This window comes from Pelmatolapia mariae, linkage group LG14 (assembly GCF_036321145.2).
Source record: "Pelmatolapia mariae isolate MD_Pm_ZW linkage group LG14, Pm_UMD_F_2, whole genome shotgun sequence".
Taxonomy (NCBI): Eukaryota; Metazoa; Chordata; class Actinopteri; order Cichliformes; family Cichlidae; genus Pelmatolapia; species Pelmatolapia mariae.
In genome coordinates this window covers 24,651,954-24,667,390 of record NC_086239.1, presented here as the reverse complement: position 1 = coordinate 24,667,390, position 15,437 = coordinate 24,651,954, and the positions used below count along the sequence as shown (strand labels likewise).

The window sequence follows — 15,437 nt, the reverse complement described above, 5'->3', positions numbered from 1 at the left end:
AGGGGTCACACCATTCTGGACATCAGCAATACCTGGCAGCGAACTGTGCAAACCACAGGGGACGTTGAGGGTTCTAGCTCGTCTGGTCTACGGGGGCTAGGAGTCTCCAGTCTTGGTTGGCAATTTCTTGGGGCCGGAGTAGGTTCAGAAACCAATAAAAACCACTCACCACCTTGCATAGGTTCCGCTATGGGGGCAGTTTTTAGTGGTTGAACTGGAGCACTGAAGGGACAAGGGGTCTCAGATTCCACCTTCTTCTGTAATAGTGAACGGCGAACATGTTTCACGTGACTCGGGTTATTTACCGGAGCAACAGTGTACACGGACCCATTTTGGTCAGGGGCCTTAAGCACTTTATACACCACTGAACTCCAAACATCCTGAATTTTATGACGGCCTCTAAGCCCAACTTCCTTCAGATAAACCAACTGACCTTCTCGCAGGGGAACTTCCTTTACACGCTGGTCGTGGCGTGTCTTACACCAATTAGCTTCAGGGATTTGCTTCGGTTGGGATGCGGGCAAATGACCCAAATAAACATTAGGATGGGTTTGCGCATCTTTAGCCGACTGGCATCGCTCACACTCCTGGCACCACTGTTGGATTTCTCCATACATCCCTACCCATTGAGAAAATGACAGGCCATTGAGCACCATTGAGAAACCACATCTACTGTTCTCCGAACACCCTGATAACCATGCTCCTGGTGCAGCTGCTGCAAAACCTGACCCTGATGGGACTTGGGCAACAATACCTGCAGCGTCTCTCCTCTCCCAGGATGACAGACCTTCCGATATAACACGCCATCCCGCTCCACTAACCTATGCCATTGCCTGACCAACCCGAGGGCCCGCCTTGAAGTGCAACCACGTTCCTTGGCATCAGGCCCCCGTCTCCGTCTCCAAAACTGCAGAAACTCCCAGATCATGGGGTCAGTCTCCTGCAAAACATGAAGGTCAGACAATGCATACCCAGGGAAGACTGAGGTAGTGGCTTGGACAGCGGGTGTTACTGGTTTCCTACCAATAACCTGGGGCAAAGGGTCAGGTACTACAGACTCTGAGCCTAAGACGCCTCCACCTTAACCTCGGCTCAATGGTTCAGGGGGCGGAAGTTTCCCTGAATGGAAGAACAAACAACATTACTTGAACTGGCTTGCGCTGCTGTACCAGCTGACTGAGCAGGCATGTCTGTGGGCTCACCAGGGCACTCTCTGGCAAAATGCCCAACCTTCTGGCACTGTCTGCAAATTACGATCTTATTACGTAAGGCAGGATATGGTTTGGAAGCACTATTCAAAGCAGCAAGACTCCTTGCGAGCTGATTCAACTGCTCTTGCTGACTTTTAAGAATCTCTTTTAACTCCTGTATTTTAGATTCATAGGGTGCAATACCTGCCAGACTACCTCTAAAAAGGACCTCCTGGACACTGTGCTGAAATCCTAACACCGGGGGAACTGAGTAACTTCTATCCCTACTGCCCCTTGGCATACCTCCACGCTCCCATAATATAGCCTCCCGACAAATATCCATCAAGGTGGCCGCGGACATACTGCTTTAATTCTCTGCGTAGAAACAATCATTTTCAACATACTGATCTCTAAGCAAGACATCTTTGTTCAGCAGATCACGAGGGGACTGTTTCACAACCCTATCCATGAGACACATAAGAGCATGTGAAAATTCCTGTAATGTCTCTCCCTCCTGCTGTCATCTTGAAAAGACATCCTCCTGCAGAGAAACATATGACTTAGTACACCTATACAGTTCCTGTAAAATAGTCAGAATCTTTTCGGGATCGTCTTTCTCCTCTGGAAGCTGATATTTAATCTCTTCTCTGGGCTCGCCTTCCAGGTGATCATAGATAAACAGGGTTTGGTCAGCTGGTGAAAGATGTCGTACCCTCAAACAGGCCTGCACTTCTTCCACCCACTCGGCAATACCTATACCAGACTTACCGTTGAACCATGGGCACTACCTCTCCCGAGGAAGATAAATCAGTCTCTCAGTCACAGGAGCTTAAATAGCAGAATACCCATGGGTGAATGAACCCGTAGAAGCAGCACTGGTTCCAGGTTGCTCCAATTCTCGCTTTTGCCGCATCTGCCGATTTTCTGCTTGCAGCTGAGCTACCAAGTCCTTTAGCTGTGCGAGCTCTTCCTCCATAATAAAACAGAAGAGTATTAAAATATCACTTTATAAAACCAGAAGTCCGTCCTGACGCTGCCGCTGCTGCTGTCTTGTCACTACCCCCAATAAAAAATACAAACTAACTTGATCCAAAACAAAAAAACAAATGCTCTGCCTGCAGAGATCCTGTGAAACAACGCCAGATTGTGGTGGCACGAAGGAGGATAGCGCGAACATCCACTCCTCCCCAGCTGATAATTAGAGGCCGTTGTAAGAAACAGCCGTGCTTCACTACACCTACATACAAATGCATTTGCAGTGTCAGACATTGCATAGTCTACCAGCTGCCTTGTACAAAATTGTTGTGATGCCCACTAGCAAGAATTTGAGCCAATATTGTATTAGCACAGGTAATAGTCCCATGTATTCATGCCTCCAACATGGTCTACTCAAGTAGCACACTTGCTCTAACTAACATACAATTTATTTAGAAGTGAGAATGTGGCGATTTTCAACATGTGCAAAATCATACCACTTTATTAATAAAGTGCCTGAGGGTGCCATGCTGAAATTATCCACACTATTGATTGAGTGACTGATAGTGAAGAAGAAAAATTATTTTGGGTTCTACATAACACATTATTTATAATACAGAAAGAGGAAGTATGAGTTTACTTTGAAGTGAGTAAAGAATTATTTTTGAAAATCATGATCTAACTAAAAAGGAACTCAACTATTGGTTGATACAAGATGTACGTGACTGAAATATTTGCAGTATAACCATACAGTGACTCAAAAATACCTTCTAGAAAACATTTCAGTGCTCTTAGAACGTACGTCTTTAATGTTTGAACAATAAATTCCAGGGAAATAGCTCTGTATACTAAAATAAAGTAGCACTGGATGACTAGACAAAAAACAATGAAATAAAAACATTTTTGATTCATTTTTTATGAATTTTACCATTTTAGTCAGGACTGCCAGAAGCTACCAAGCAAGACCATCAGCTCAAAGGAGACTGTAAGTAAAACTATAGAATCATGCAATGAGTGTGATTTCACATTTTAACACATTGTTGCTGTTTTAACATGAAATGCATACAGCTTCAACTTTTATTAAATGGATGAAAATATCTTCTTTATACGCTGATGCTGTGTTTTAACCAAATCCACTGATGATGTGCTTTTCAGATTTAAACACATCGTTGCTTTGTTTACATATAAAGAAGACATTCTCAACTTTAGTTAGGCGTGGCTCAGAAAGGGTGAAAAAAATCTTATTTTCACACTGATATTGATATTATGGTTTAACCAAGACCATACATGATGCGTTCTAAAATTATAATTTTTCAATATGTAAAAATAAGACCTTCAGTAACTAACTTTTGAGCATCAATAACAATCGAGAATGTACTGTCAGAAAATCCGGTGGAACTGAAATGGAGGTTTTAATTTGAAACAGCACTCAGTGAACCTGCTCTGTAACTTTATGTGGTCTGTCACATCATGGCTGAGTCACTGTGGGTCATAAATGATTCACTTTGCAATAATTTTATTTAGAATTTATCATTACGAATGTCGGAAAGGAAAAAAAACGGTTGCACAAACTGACATGTTGCAACAGTGGTTTCCTTTTGCCACACTTGAGTTCAGTGAGCTCTTCGGAACAACTTATTATTTTACAAATGTTTGTAAAGGCAGCCTAAGGGATCAATTCATAGATAATAATAATATTGAATATATTACAGTGATGCTAGCAGTCATGCATTGTAACCAGACAATATAAATATTCGAGCAGAAATATGTGTTGACAAAATAGACTCAAATATGTTGATTTTATTATTCAGATTAGGAAAGATTTCAAATAAAACTATACGAGTCTTCATCAATTGAATGCAAATTTTTTAAAAAATTTAGAAGAATTTAAACACTTGATTTGGTTGAAAATTTGAAAAATAAAATTTAAAAAATTCATTTTTTCCAACCCTTATTTCAATATCATGCTGATAATAATGGAGGAGAGCTCATATGAGCTTTTGATAAGAAAATTATATTATATATAGCCATGTTTTCTTGGGCGTGCATCATATTTCCACACTGTAAATGCAAATAACTCGCAAAGTGTTTGTGTACTTGAACCATAAGTGAAATGGCTATTTATGTCAGGTTTTCCTGCCCTGTCATATTAGTGGCACCAGTACCCTGACTACTCTCTGTTTACTGTTTCCAGTGTACAGAGGGAGGTTGCACCTGCTCACTACTGCACATCATACTCTCGCTAACAGCAGCTTTCAAAACAACTACACCATGGTAAGTCTTATCTTTACAAATATAATGTGTATTGTGCTCAATGTGTTCAGTTTGAGTTAAGGAGATCTCCTTAAAGTTTTCTTTTCCAGAATGTAAGACTTTGATATAACTGACTGGATAAATTAGTTTGAATAAATAATTTACTTTGTTTTTTCTCTCATTTTGCCCCAATCCTCCCCTTTGTCCTCTTCCTTTCTCCTTCTTTCACTCCTGTCTTCTCTTTATTCCTCTTTTGCTACAGGTGCTTAATTGTACGGAGATAGTTGATGCACTGGAGACCTATTATCTGCCAACATTTTATGGAATTGAGTTCTCTGTTGGTTTCCTTGGCAACCTGCTGGTTGTACTTGGTTATATATTTTGTTTACAACAATGGCAAAGCTGCAATATTTACCTCTTCAGTCTTGCAGTTTCAGACCTTATTTTCCTCTCCACATTGCCACGCCTCTGCTACCTTTATTCAAATCACAAAGAAGAGAACAATGTCTATGTTTGTGTTATCAACCGCTATGTCCTGCATGTAAATCTTTACTCCTCCATACTCTTTATGGTTTGGCTCAGCATGGACCGCTTCCTGCTCATAAAGTATCCAATGAGGAACAATTATCTGCTCAGGCCACGAACAGCTCTGATTATTACAGGGTTGAGCTGGATAGCTGTCAACGTTGAAGTTGCCCCAATGATAACGCTGATGGTGCAGGACCTAAAGGAAAAAAATTGGACCAAGTGCCGAGATTTTGCCAGTCTGAAGGGAGATATCAGTGTGCTTGGCTACAGCTTAGGGCTGACAGTGACAGGTTATATTCTCCCTATGTTTGGACTTTGTGTTTTTTCCTACCAAATAGCACACCTACTGCGTGTCCAGGAAAGGGCTCTGCAGCGCAGCACAGCGTCATCATACAAGCGGCCTCTGAAGGTGGTTGCATCAGTGGCAGCGCTATTTCTGGTTCTCTACACTCCCTACCATGTGCTTAGAAATGTGTCAATAGCAGCTATGCAAGAATGGGCAGGACTGGGGACGTGTACACAGATGCACATAAAGAGTATGTACATCTTGACCCGACCTATAGCCTTTTTTCACAGCGTAATCAATCCCATCTTCTACTTCCTCATGGGTGACAAGTTCAGAGACCTCCTAGAATCTAAGATTAGAAATATAGTCAGCAAAAGAGTGGTGCAAAGAAACCCTTCATGAGTAAAATACAAATTTACTGTATGTAAAAAAAAAAAGAATATCAGCATAGCATCCATGTACATGAATGAGATCTACTTTGTATTTTCTTTATTTTCTTTTCTGTATTTTGTCTTTTGTTTGTATTTTTCTCATATCACTGCATCCTTTAGTGATGCACATGTATATTTCTATATATATATTTTTGTAGGTACAATATTTACACATCACATTATTATTAAGTAATAAAACGATGTAATAGCATATTCTTGATGTAAAACTATGAATGAAAGTTTGTCACATTTGCTGAAACTCTTAACCGAGTTGCATTGCTTTATCATTGTTACTTCTTATTTGCACATTATAGTGCCGTATAGCTTCCTAATTTAATAAAGTCTATTAAAAACTGTCTGCTCTTTTATTATTACCTAGACTTCAAAGTTTTCTCCACAAATCCTTAAAGGGGGCATTTGGTAAATGAAAATTTATTTAAATGAATTTTGATTAAATAACCGGACCAAAAATACAAAAAGGAAAAGAAATGTTTGCATGATCTACTAGAAGGAAATACCATAGTCTGAGATGAGTTGGGTGTGGGATGACAAAATGAGTATCAACACAGTTTCAGCTCCTGTATTCACTTAATAAACCATAGTATGTAAACATCTGGCTGACATAGTCTATATCAACAAGAATGATTCAAATTGGAACAATTTTGGTCTGGTCAAGTTGGACTTTCCCATGTAAATGTTGCATGTTCTCCATGTGCCAAAGAAATGCATGTTAGGTAACTTGATTATCAAACCTAACACGATAAAATCCAACTATAAAAATTGAATCATAGAGGCGTCTCATGCAAGGATTTTATGCCCATCACGACTAACCACACCATGCTTGACCTATCATTTTATTTAGCCTGGACTAAATTCCTGATATTGAGACAGAGCAAACAAGAAAAAAAGAGATGAAAAGTATGCCAGGACAAATATAAAGCCTGAAGCTCTATATTACTTATAATATGATTTGGTGTTATACTAAAACAGTAAATTCTCTGGGAATATTACATTTCAGACCACCAACATCACTGAGGCAGCATGGGTATCATTTACAAAGGTTTTATCCTAATTGCTGTATGCTGAGTACAGTTATTTAGTTTAAATGCCAGAATGCATTTGAAACATTTACTCTCAAAATCCTAAAATCAATTTTGTATTTGACATTTAAAATTACAGATTAAGCTATTAAACTTCATGAAAGTTTGATTCTTGCAACACTTAATGACTTGAACATTTTGTCATTGGTGAAGATGGTGTTAGTGCTAGCAAATCAAGTACAATTAACCAGGAGCCAAAGTAAGGATCAAGTAAATTTATTGTCAGATAGCTTTAAAAAAATGCACCTAACAAAGGAAACCCAGGACAAATAATAGAAACTGTTATATTTACAATTGAGCAAGTAGAGCTGTTTGAGGAAATAAGCTAGCTTTGTCTGTTAACTTGAAATGTTGCAATGTTAAAAAAAAAAAAAAAAGAAGCTCCAAATCAAAGACATACTGTGCCCAGTTTCATATACATTTCAAAACTTTCAGAACAGAAAGGCATAGTGTTAACCAGAGCTTGTGTTATTTAGATATCTCCCATATGTACACAAGTCACAGAGGTGGTGTCACTCAAGAGAGAGGAAACAGTAATGCTCTAATGACAGGTGATAAGTTTAAAGTCACCTCACCGTTGCTAAAAGAAAAAGCAACTCAACTTCTTGTGTATGTTAGAGATATAAACAAAAGTCAAAGACAAACAAACAACAGTCATAAATACGCAATCAGACGTGCATAGAAAGCCAAATTACCAACTCTTTAATGGCATCTACATACTGTTCACCAAACTGGCAAATGGTCTTGTACTTACAACTTCAGCTAAGTGCCCTAGTCTTTGAACCATTGCTTATTGCGTATGAAGCAAAAACAACTCTACATGCTACATTCCTGATATGGCGACTTTATGTTTATGACTTTATGTTCCCAAATGAGAGCACTTTCTGGTTTTCCAAATGTAAAGTAGTTTATTTACATAATGTACTACCATAAAAAATCATCAGCTCATATTATAGGAAGTGAGACTTGCAAGAATCTGTAAAGGTTAAGGCTCCAGATATTTTTCCTCTCTTTTTGCCATATTGCTTCTTTAAACTGAGCTAAGCTTTATAGCAAAAATGTGTTTATGCGTATGGCGAAGCTTTTCTTTGCAGCATGCTCTTTATATACAGATACCAATATTCTTCATGGAATGTGGATTATTTTATTTCACTGCCTGTAGCCTTGAAATGAAGATATTTTAAAGCACAATGCAAGTAGATGGGTTTCTGATGAGGATTTGAAGTTGTTTTTTTTCCTTTTATTAGATTAAAATGCCATTCATTCTGCAGTTTAAATTAAGGGTATTACCATAAGCAACTCTATGTGCACCATTTATATGTAAGGGATACACAACAAAAGGAGTCATTCTTTTTGTTTTAAACGTGTTGCAATTATACAAGCCAGTGTTTTTGATATTTTGTAACATCACCTCAGGCTTCAGTGACCTGCAGCTTGGATAAATGTTAACTTTGGCTAAACAGACTGTTGTGAAAATTCTTTTCTGCTGTGCCAAAACTTGCACTGGATTCTTTAAACCTCTAATGGAATATTTCAGATTTCTCAGTGGTATGCATTACTAACTAAAGCCATAAGATCAGACTAGATATGAGGTGCTGTGGATGGAAAACAATGAGGAGAACCATAACAGGCCAAAGAAAGTCCACAGATATTTTCATCCTCATATTTGCCTGTTGAGCCAAACACAACACTATTATTGTACTTTTGTGATGCCGTCATGTGTTGTGCTGCATTCAAGCCACCTTATTTGGAAAGAAAATGTTCTATACTCTCAAAATCTTGTTTCCTAGTCCTATCCATTGCAACAAAATGTACAAGTTTCTCAATAAATACACACAAAAACAGCAGGACCACAGAAAAGGAGACACCACCAAAAAACAAAAGTCTACACCCAATCAAAACATTCTTGCATTGTGAAGAAATACTGGAATAACTACTACTGACCCTCAACCTTTTACAAATTTTCCTTGAGCCATTTAATATAGTTGTCTGTCATGCGACGTGCAATCAGGAAGTCAGTTGGCCACACGGTGAACATCAATGCTCCGTGAAATCCTGTGTCATAATGTTCATGTGTCACCTCAACGCCAGCAGCACGGAGCCGTGTGGCATACATGATCCCATCATCTCGGAGAACATCATACTCGCACGTCAGAATGTAGGCCTTGGGCAAAGAGCGTAAAGCTGCGTCTGGAACAAGCAGAGGCGACGCCCTTGGATCAGCAAGAGATCGAGATGGTCCATCCATTGCAACTGTTCCCTCGGTAACTGCGGGAGCACTGTAGTTGTATTTCCTATGATACGTTTCTGGCAGAAAAGCACTCCAGTTGACAAATTTCAGCAGGCTTGAAGACTCTGGGTTGTTGTGGGTGTTGGCCATCATTGCTCTAAAAAAAGCTTTGTCGCTGGTGAAGTATTCACTCCAGAAACGCACCATAAGAGTGCGGGGCAGAATGGGCATGTACTGATTCTGCTGATATGAAGGTGTGTAAAGGTCCAGAGCCTGCAGCACAGGGTAGAGGAGTGCTTGGGCCTTTAACTGAATCTGTTGACTCGGTTCCTTTTGTAACTGTTTCGACAGAAAGAGAGAACGAAAGAAGGATTAAAATGTAAGTTAACCAAGAAATGCATGCGTCATTGTTGTTGACTCAGTTCACTTCAGTATTTTCTGTTGGGCTTCAAGTGTAATGACCTGTTAACTTCAGTGTTGTAATACCTACAACCTTAAATAGCGGAAGTAGCAAGCATGTTGGATTAATACAGCTGCCCACAAAAACGATGTCCTTGACCAGCCTTCATGCCTTTCAAAGAAATAGCACTTCTGTTATTTACAAGCCTGAGAGCTATTTTTGATAATACGGTTTCACACACAGTGCTTTTTCTATACTTAAGCACCTTCGCATACACACTCGCTCAGGGTTCAGTATCTTGCCCAGAGATAGTTTGAGTGGCATTTCAAAGTAACTTGGTATTAAGCCACCACGCTACAGCCGCCCAAAAGACACTGCTTTGCAGCGGACACATTAGATGTAACAGTTCTTATTTATCAGTTAACCACTTCAATTATTTTTAAAGGCCAAATGATATACAGGGTACAGGTCGTATGATGGTTGTATTTTAGGTGTTTTTAAGAACCAAGGTTCCTTGGTTGTTTTTTCCTAAAAACAAAACAGTGATGGCATTTGTACGGTATGTGAACTGTACGAAAGTATCTAGGAATTGATTCGCAATTCCTTAACCAAGAGCAGCATGGCAAAATTAAGTTCCAAAGAGATTCCTTGAGAACTCCTGGTCTTGCTAAGACACTTTTGTTTTAGTAAATCCTACAAGCTGCTAAAACATCTTTTTTCATCTTTCAGAAACTTCCATGAACCTTATATAGAATAGAATAGATCTTTATTTTCACTGTTACAAGAACAATGAAAGACAGTTTGGCATATCTCCGTTAGCAGCATGTAGATTTTACATTAAAATTCCTTTAGAATAGAGAGAAGAGAACCCCCCAAAAAATAGACAAAGTTAAAGAGGTACCTACACAGGGAACGTATGTATCTACACAGATATGTACAAGATATATATGCCATATAAAGCAGCAGTTGCAATTTAAAGAGCAAGTGATCAGCGCAATATAAGGTGCAATGCAATCGGTGGTAGTGCACATTAAGTACAGTTTTTAAAACAGTTGAAATTTCCATAAATGTTAACAGCACAGTTAACCTTCAATCAGGGTGGAGGTAGAGCATGTTTGACAGCCTGTGGGTAGAAACTTTTATTGAGTCTGTTTGTCTTTGATCTGATCGACCTGTAGTGTTTACCAGAGGGGAGGAGGGAAAAAAGTGAGTGTCCAGGGTGCGAGGGGTCCTTGATGATGATACTGGCTTTCACTGAAGTCTGCCAGTATAAATGTCTCTGAGGGGGGTTAGTGAAGTGCCAATTGCCCGCTCTGCTGCCATCACCACCTGCTGCAGTTTCCTCTTATCCTCCACAGTACAGCAGTTAAACCAGAGTGTACAGCAGTAGGTCAGAATGCTCTCGATGGTGAGCGGTAGAAGATCTCAGATCGCTTTGTTCTTCTGAAGTCGATTACCATCTCCTTGGTCTTGGCTGTGTTCAGATGTAGGTTCTTGATATAAGGCTCATTTGTGCTGGAGGTTTCTTTCTGTTAAAAGTTTTTTTTTTTTTTTCTTCCCACTGTTGCCAAAGCGCTTGCTCATAGGGGGTTATATGATTGTTGGGTTGTTCTCTGTTTTCTTTGTATTAGTGAACTTACCTTACAATATAAAGCTCCTTGAGGCAACTGTTGTTGTGATTTGGCGCCATATATATAATATTGAATTGAAAAACAAGAATTGAACATAAAGATACCAATACTTAGATCCAAGACAGGATCTGTTTCCTCATGAACAGGAAAACAGATTCGATGTTATAAACAAAAGAAAAAAAAAAAAAAAAAAAAAAAAAAAAAAAAACAGTACCTGTTGGGTGACTGCAGCTGCCAGGTTCCCCCCAGCACTATCCCCAGACACAGCAATGCGTCCAGGGTGCACATAGTACTGGGCCAGCACCCCCTTCTGGAGGAAATGTTTGACCACACGGTAAACATCCTCATAGGGGATTGGGAAGTGGTGCGCTGGAGCAAGGCGATACCTGAGCAGAGTTAACTATTTAAGTCATGTTTACAGACAATATTTCAGCAAACAAAGCACATTGGAAAAAAAATGTAATCATTTTTTTAAGACAAACAGACACGTTTCAAACTGAATAGGCAATAAAGAGACAGTAGAGTATAGAAAGGTTATAAAAATGAAAAGAACTTATTGCCATTTAGTTATTAACTTGAACTATAATTTACATAATGTGCAATGGATATTAAATGTCTTTAAAATTCTTTGTTTTATGTAATGAAAAACTCAAGGAAAAGGAAAAATAATAATAAAAAAAAAGTATAAATATCTGGTTGCATAAGTGTGCACAGCCAGCTATAAATAGCACATGTCCAGAATCAAACAATCACTTCACAACTACAGCTGCTGCAAACTGCTTCTACGCTGCTGAAATATGGTTGATACAATAAATAGTTTTGTTTTGCTCTGACCTTTGCAGTGCTGGTGTCATCTCTACAAGTATTTTAATCTATTTGCCAAATGTTACGCATGGCTGACCCTGAGACTCACTAATGCTTCAATTACGCATTGAACCACTGGCACAAAGCAGAAAGGAATTCAGATGAGCCAGATAAGGAAATACTCTACACACCCCAAACCCATACACTGTCCACTTTACTACACAGTGGGTTGGTTTCATGACTATGAAAATCTACATTTTAAGAGGTAGAAACACCCATATCTAAAAAGATGTTTAAAAGGTGAAAAAAATTATTTAGCGGATAATGTTAGTATTAGCAAACACACACAGACAAGGAGGCGGGTGTGCCAAAGAATAGCAGTGGAAGTGCTATGATGGGGAAAAGGCTTACAGAGTCCCAAACAAAAAGAAAAATGGCGAGCTTAACAGCATCATCACTTCAATCTAGCCTGTGACTAATGAGGGATGACGGGGACGTGACAAAAGAAAATTGTGTGTGAGCAACAGGGAAAAAGTCGGGGGAAGAGGATGAGACCTATTAATACCACAAACAAAAAAGAATTTAAATAATGACATAAAAAAACAAACAAAAAAAAAATGCTGCTTCAGCAATACCTCTTTTTTCACAACAATATACATGACTATAAAATATGAAATACTTACTCCACTGAAAGAACCACAGCATCAAGCTCAGTGACGACTTTTCTGGCCAGGAGATCATATGGACTCATTCCTGAGTAGATAGTAGAAAAGCAGGATGAAAAAGATTTAAGTAATACAATACATCACATTAAATTTCATAAATTTGATACTACAGTAAGAGAGATGAACCTGGCATTCAGCTTAGCAATACTTCCTGGAAAGATTCATGTTACTGTAATAGTGAAAGGCCTTTAACAGATTGCAAGAGCAGCGTGAGATGTGTCAAACTGCATGTCACGTCTTTGGATTAGCAAGGGTAACCACCCCCTGAGGTCCCCACCGCTCCTGCAGAAGGCATGTTATTTCCTCAGGAAACTGAAAGCTTTGTGATTTGTGTTTCACAGTTTGTTCATTATTTATGATCCTGTCACAGTCCAGCCACTGGGAGTCAATATGAAGCTGTAATGTCATGAACCGCAATCAATCAAGAGAATATTACCACTACTCTCTTGAAATAACAATGGTAATATTCTGAGATGAACACACAATGTGTTCATCTTTCAGTTCACCTTTAAAAGCCACAGAGTCATTATTCAGTGTGATAAAGGAGAACAGAGCCCAGCCCAACTACTTACGGGAACTCCCCAGACACCATCCTCCACCGTGCAGGTATATGATCGCTCTCCTGAGGTCTGTGTCACTACCTCGGTGCTTTGGCTGATATAACACCACCTCTACTCCATCAAACTTTTCTTCTGTCACCTTGACATGCTCGTCAGAAACAGGTGCAATCTTTTCTAAAAGAGTAATGAAGTACATTACCCCCATGTAGTCCTTCAGGCCCAGTAATTCGCTTATGTCTGCCTGGAAATGGAGAAAGGCAAATGTAAGGTATAGAGAAAAACACATCACATAATTTGTTAGTGTTTGTGAAACATGAGGCATCTCTACTACCTTTTGTACAAATGATAATGTTAGGATAAACAGGCTTATACTATGTACACTTATCCCAGACTAACATCCATAATATTCAAAACAGAAAAGGTCAAATATGCCAAACTTGTGACCATGATAAGAAGGAAGAGAGAGAAACAAGGAGTCACAAGAACGCTGTCTGGCAAAATGTCAAGTCCCCTAAAGTTAACTGTTGAAAGAAGTCATATCTAAATGAAATAAAAGCATGACTGGTACTCCATTATGTCTGCTTGCTGAAGCAGTAGAAAGCTGGCTTCAGGGTAATCAGCTGATGTGCCCACAATAAACTAATCAGAGTCATCTAGGACGAGTACCATCAGGAGCTCCTGTCAGGCAGTAGTTTTATTTTAAAAAAAAAAAAACAAAAAAAACAAGAGGGTTCCCTTTCTTGGCATTTCAAAGACCAAACTGATGTGTACTAAACATTTTAGTATTAGAACAGATTAAATCAAAATTCAGGATTTTGTTACAAAATGGCCATTACATCTCCAAAACAGATGATCTTTGTAAATCTCATGTTCTCATGTTAAAAGGGAAAAATGAGATACCACTATCTCTAGTTTAATAACTGAATTGTCCAGTGGTGTTCGAGGTAGTAGCCTGCACCTTTTTTTTCTAACTGCATAATAATCAATATTAAAAACAAGTACAGCACTAAGATTTACTTAATACTTAGGATGTTAATAAGAAAAAAATGTGTTCCAAAATAAATCCAATAACCATTATATTAAAACTACACTGTAGCCTACTGATGATATGGTGCAACACTAATCTATGCAAACCGCATTTGAAGACAATAAAAAAAAAAAACAAAAAAAAAACACCTCTATTAGCCGTAGCACAATGGGCTACAGTAAACCACGGGCGTCTTATCCGTCATAAACGCAGACGGGTTCCCTTGATAGGTTCTATTATTAGAACAGGTGAGCAGGACTATACAAAACATGGATTAGCATCTGACATAATCTGGTGTAACCAGCATGTGCATCTACATCAGCAAAAAAACAAACGTTTAACCTGCCACCTTAGCTGCTCAGAGAACAAAGGCAGTTTACCTACCGTTTCTCAGCTTATGGCTACATAACATACATACAGTGCATTAAAGTGATCAGAAAGGTGTGTTCATACATCCACAATACTGAAGAGCCTACACTCTTTGGGGTTTTATTTCAGTAACAGCAGAGCAGATTATCAAGATAGACGGCAAGAATAGTTCTTTTATTTTTCTTACCAGATGGCTGAGACTTCTAAAGAAAGAGTTGGTCAGCATGAGTTTCCATCTCTCTTCTATCTCCTCCGGAATCGGCTCGTAAACGTAATAAGCGGTGAAAGAGCAGAAAGCGACGAATAAAATGATGCTTCCCAGCCTCATTTTCCAGCGTGGGTCCCTGGCCACAAACTGCGGGGTGCAAAACAAACGGGCTGTTGCGCTTGTTAAGTCACTTCGCTTCGCGACTAAGCTTACTCACGGAATCAATTCTTGGATCCACGCGAGCTAAATACTACAGCGAGCGCTCGGTGTCATTTTGTGGTCATCTGTGCGCAAATTCTGAGCTTTTCTCGATGCTCCAGTGGGCTCCTTAGTGCGTGTCTGTCTCGTGGAGCAGCAGAATTAATTGAAGTGTCAGTGATATGGAGACAGGAGCGCGCACGCTGTGTGCTCACGAGGCAGGAACCGTCCCACCTTGGCCTACAACTCAAATTCCTCAGGTGCCTCCTAATCGCTAGATTACACGGGGCGCGCGACTAAACTTTATGCTAAGATGCACCTGATGCACGAATGTCGTGGCTTGGAGCTCAAACATGGCTGGTGCATTCAGATTTCCCCTTTTTTCCTTTTCCCTTTCACTCTTTCCATTCCCCGGCTACAAGTTTTCCAGTTGAATTTATATGAGGAGAAAGTCTGTGTCTATATGGACACAGCTAAAGTCTGTGTACCGCAGATTTGGTTGCAAGGCTGTCCAAGCTAATT

General features: G+C 39.4%; 2 protein-coding genes across 2 annotated transcripts; one reads left to right on the top strand and one right to left on the bottom strand.

Annotated features, from left to right (window-relative positions):
* The first annotated feature begins 3,014 nt into the window (after nt 1-3,014).
* LOC134641693 (succinate receptor 1-like) lies at nt 3,015-5,671 on the top strand. Its single transcript, XM_063494202.1, has 3 exons — nt 3,015-3,150; nt 4,360-4,439; nt 4,681-5,671. Exons 2-3 carry the CDS (start codon nt 4,437-4,439, stop codon nt 5,632-5,634), a joined length of 957 nt encoding a protein of 318 aa, XP_063350272.1. The 5' UTR covers nt 3,015-3,150; nt 4,360-4,436; the 3' UTR covers nt 5,635-5,671.
* A 1,292-nt stretch (nt 5,672-6,963) lies between these two features.
* aadac (arylacetamide deacetylase) lies at nt 6,964-15,202 on the bottom strand. The gene is made up of 5 exons (XM_063493723.1): nt 14,697-15,202; nt 13,126-13,354; nt 12,512-12,581; nt 11,239-11,410; nt 6,964-9,332 (listed from the first exon to the last, which is right to left on the bottom strand). Exons 1-5 carry the CDS (start codon nt 14,835-14,837, stop codon nt 8,718-8,720), a joined length of 1,227 nt encoding a protein of 408 aa, XP_063349793.1. The 5' UTR covers nt 14,838-15,202; the 3' UTR covers nt 6,964-8,717.
* Nucleotides 15,203-15,437: the final 235 nt, after the last annotated feature.

Bases quoted from the DNA above. Each gene is read 5' to 3' on its own strand.
- aadac (XM_063493723.1), bottom strand. From the start codon at position 14,837: ATGAGGCTGGGAAGCATCATTTTATTCGTCGCTTTCTGCTCTTTCACC. The intron at 13,355-14,696 runs GTAAGAAAAATA...CTCCATTTCCAG, and splicing joins TTAGAAGTCTCAGCCATCTG to GCAGACATAAGCGAATTACT. The intron at 11,411-12,511 runs GTAAGTATTTCA...AACTCTGCTCAG, and splicing joins GCTGTGGTTCTTTCAGTGGA to GTATCGCCTTGCTCCAGCGC.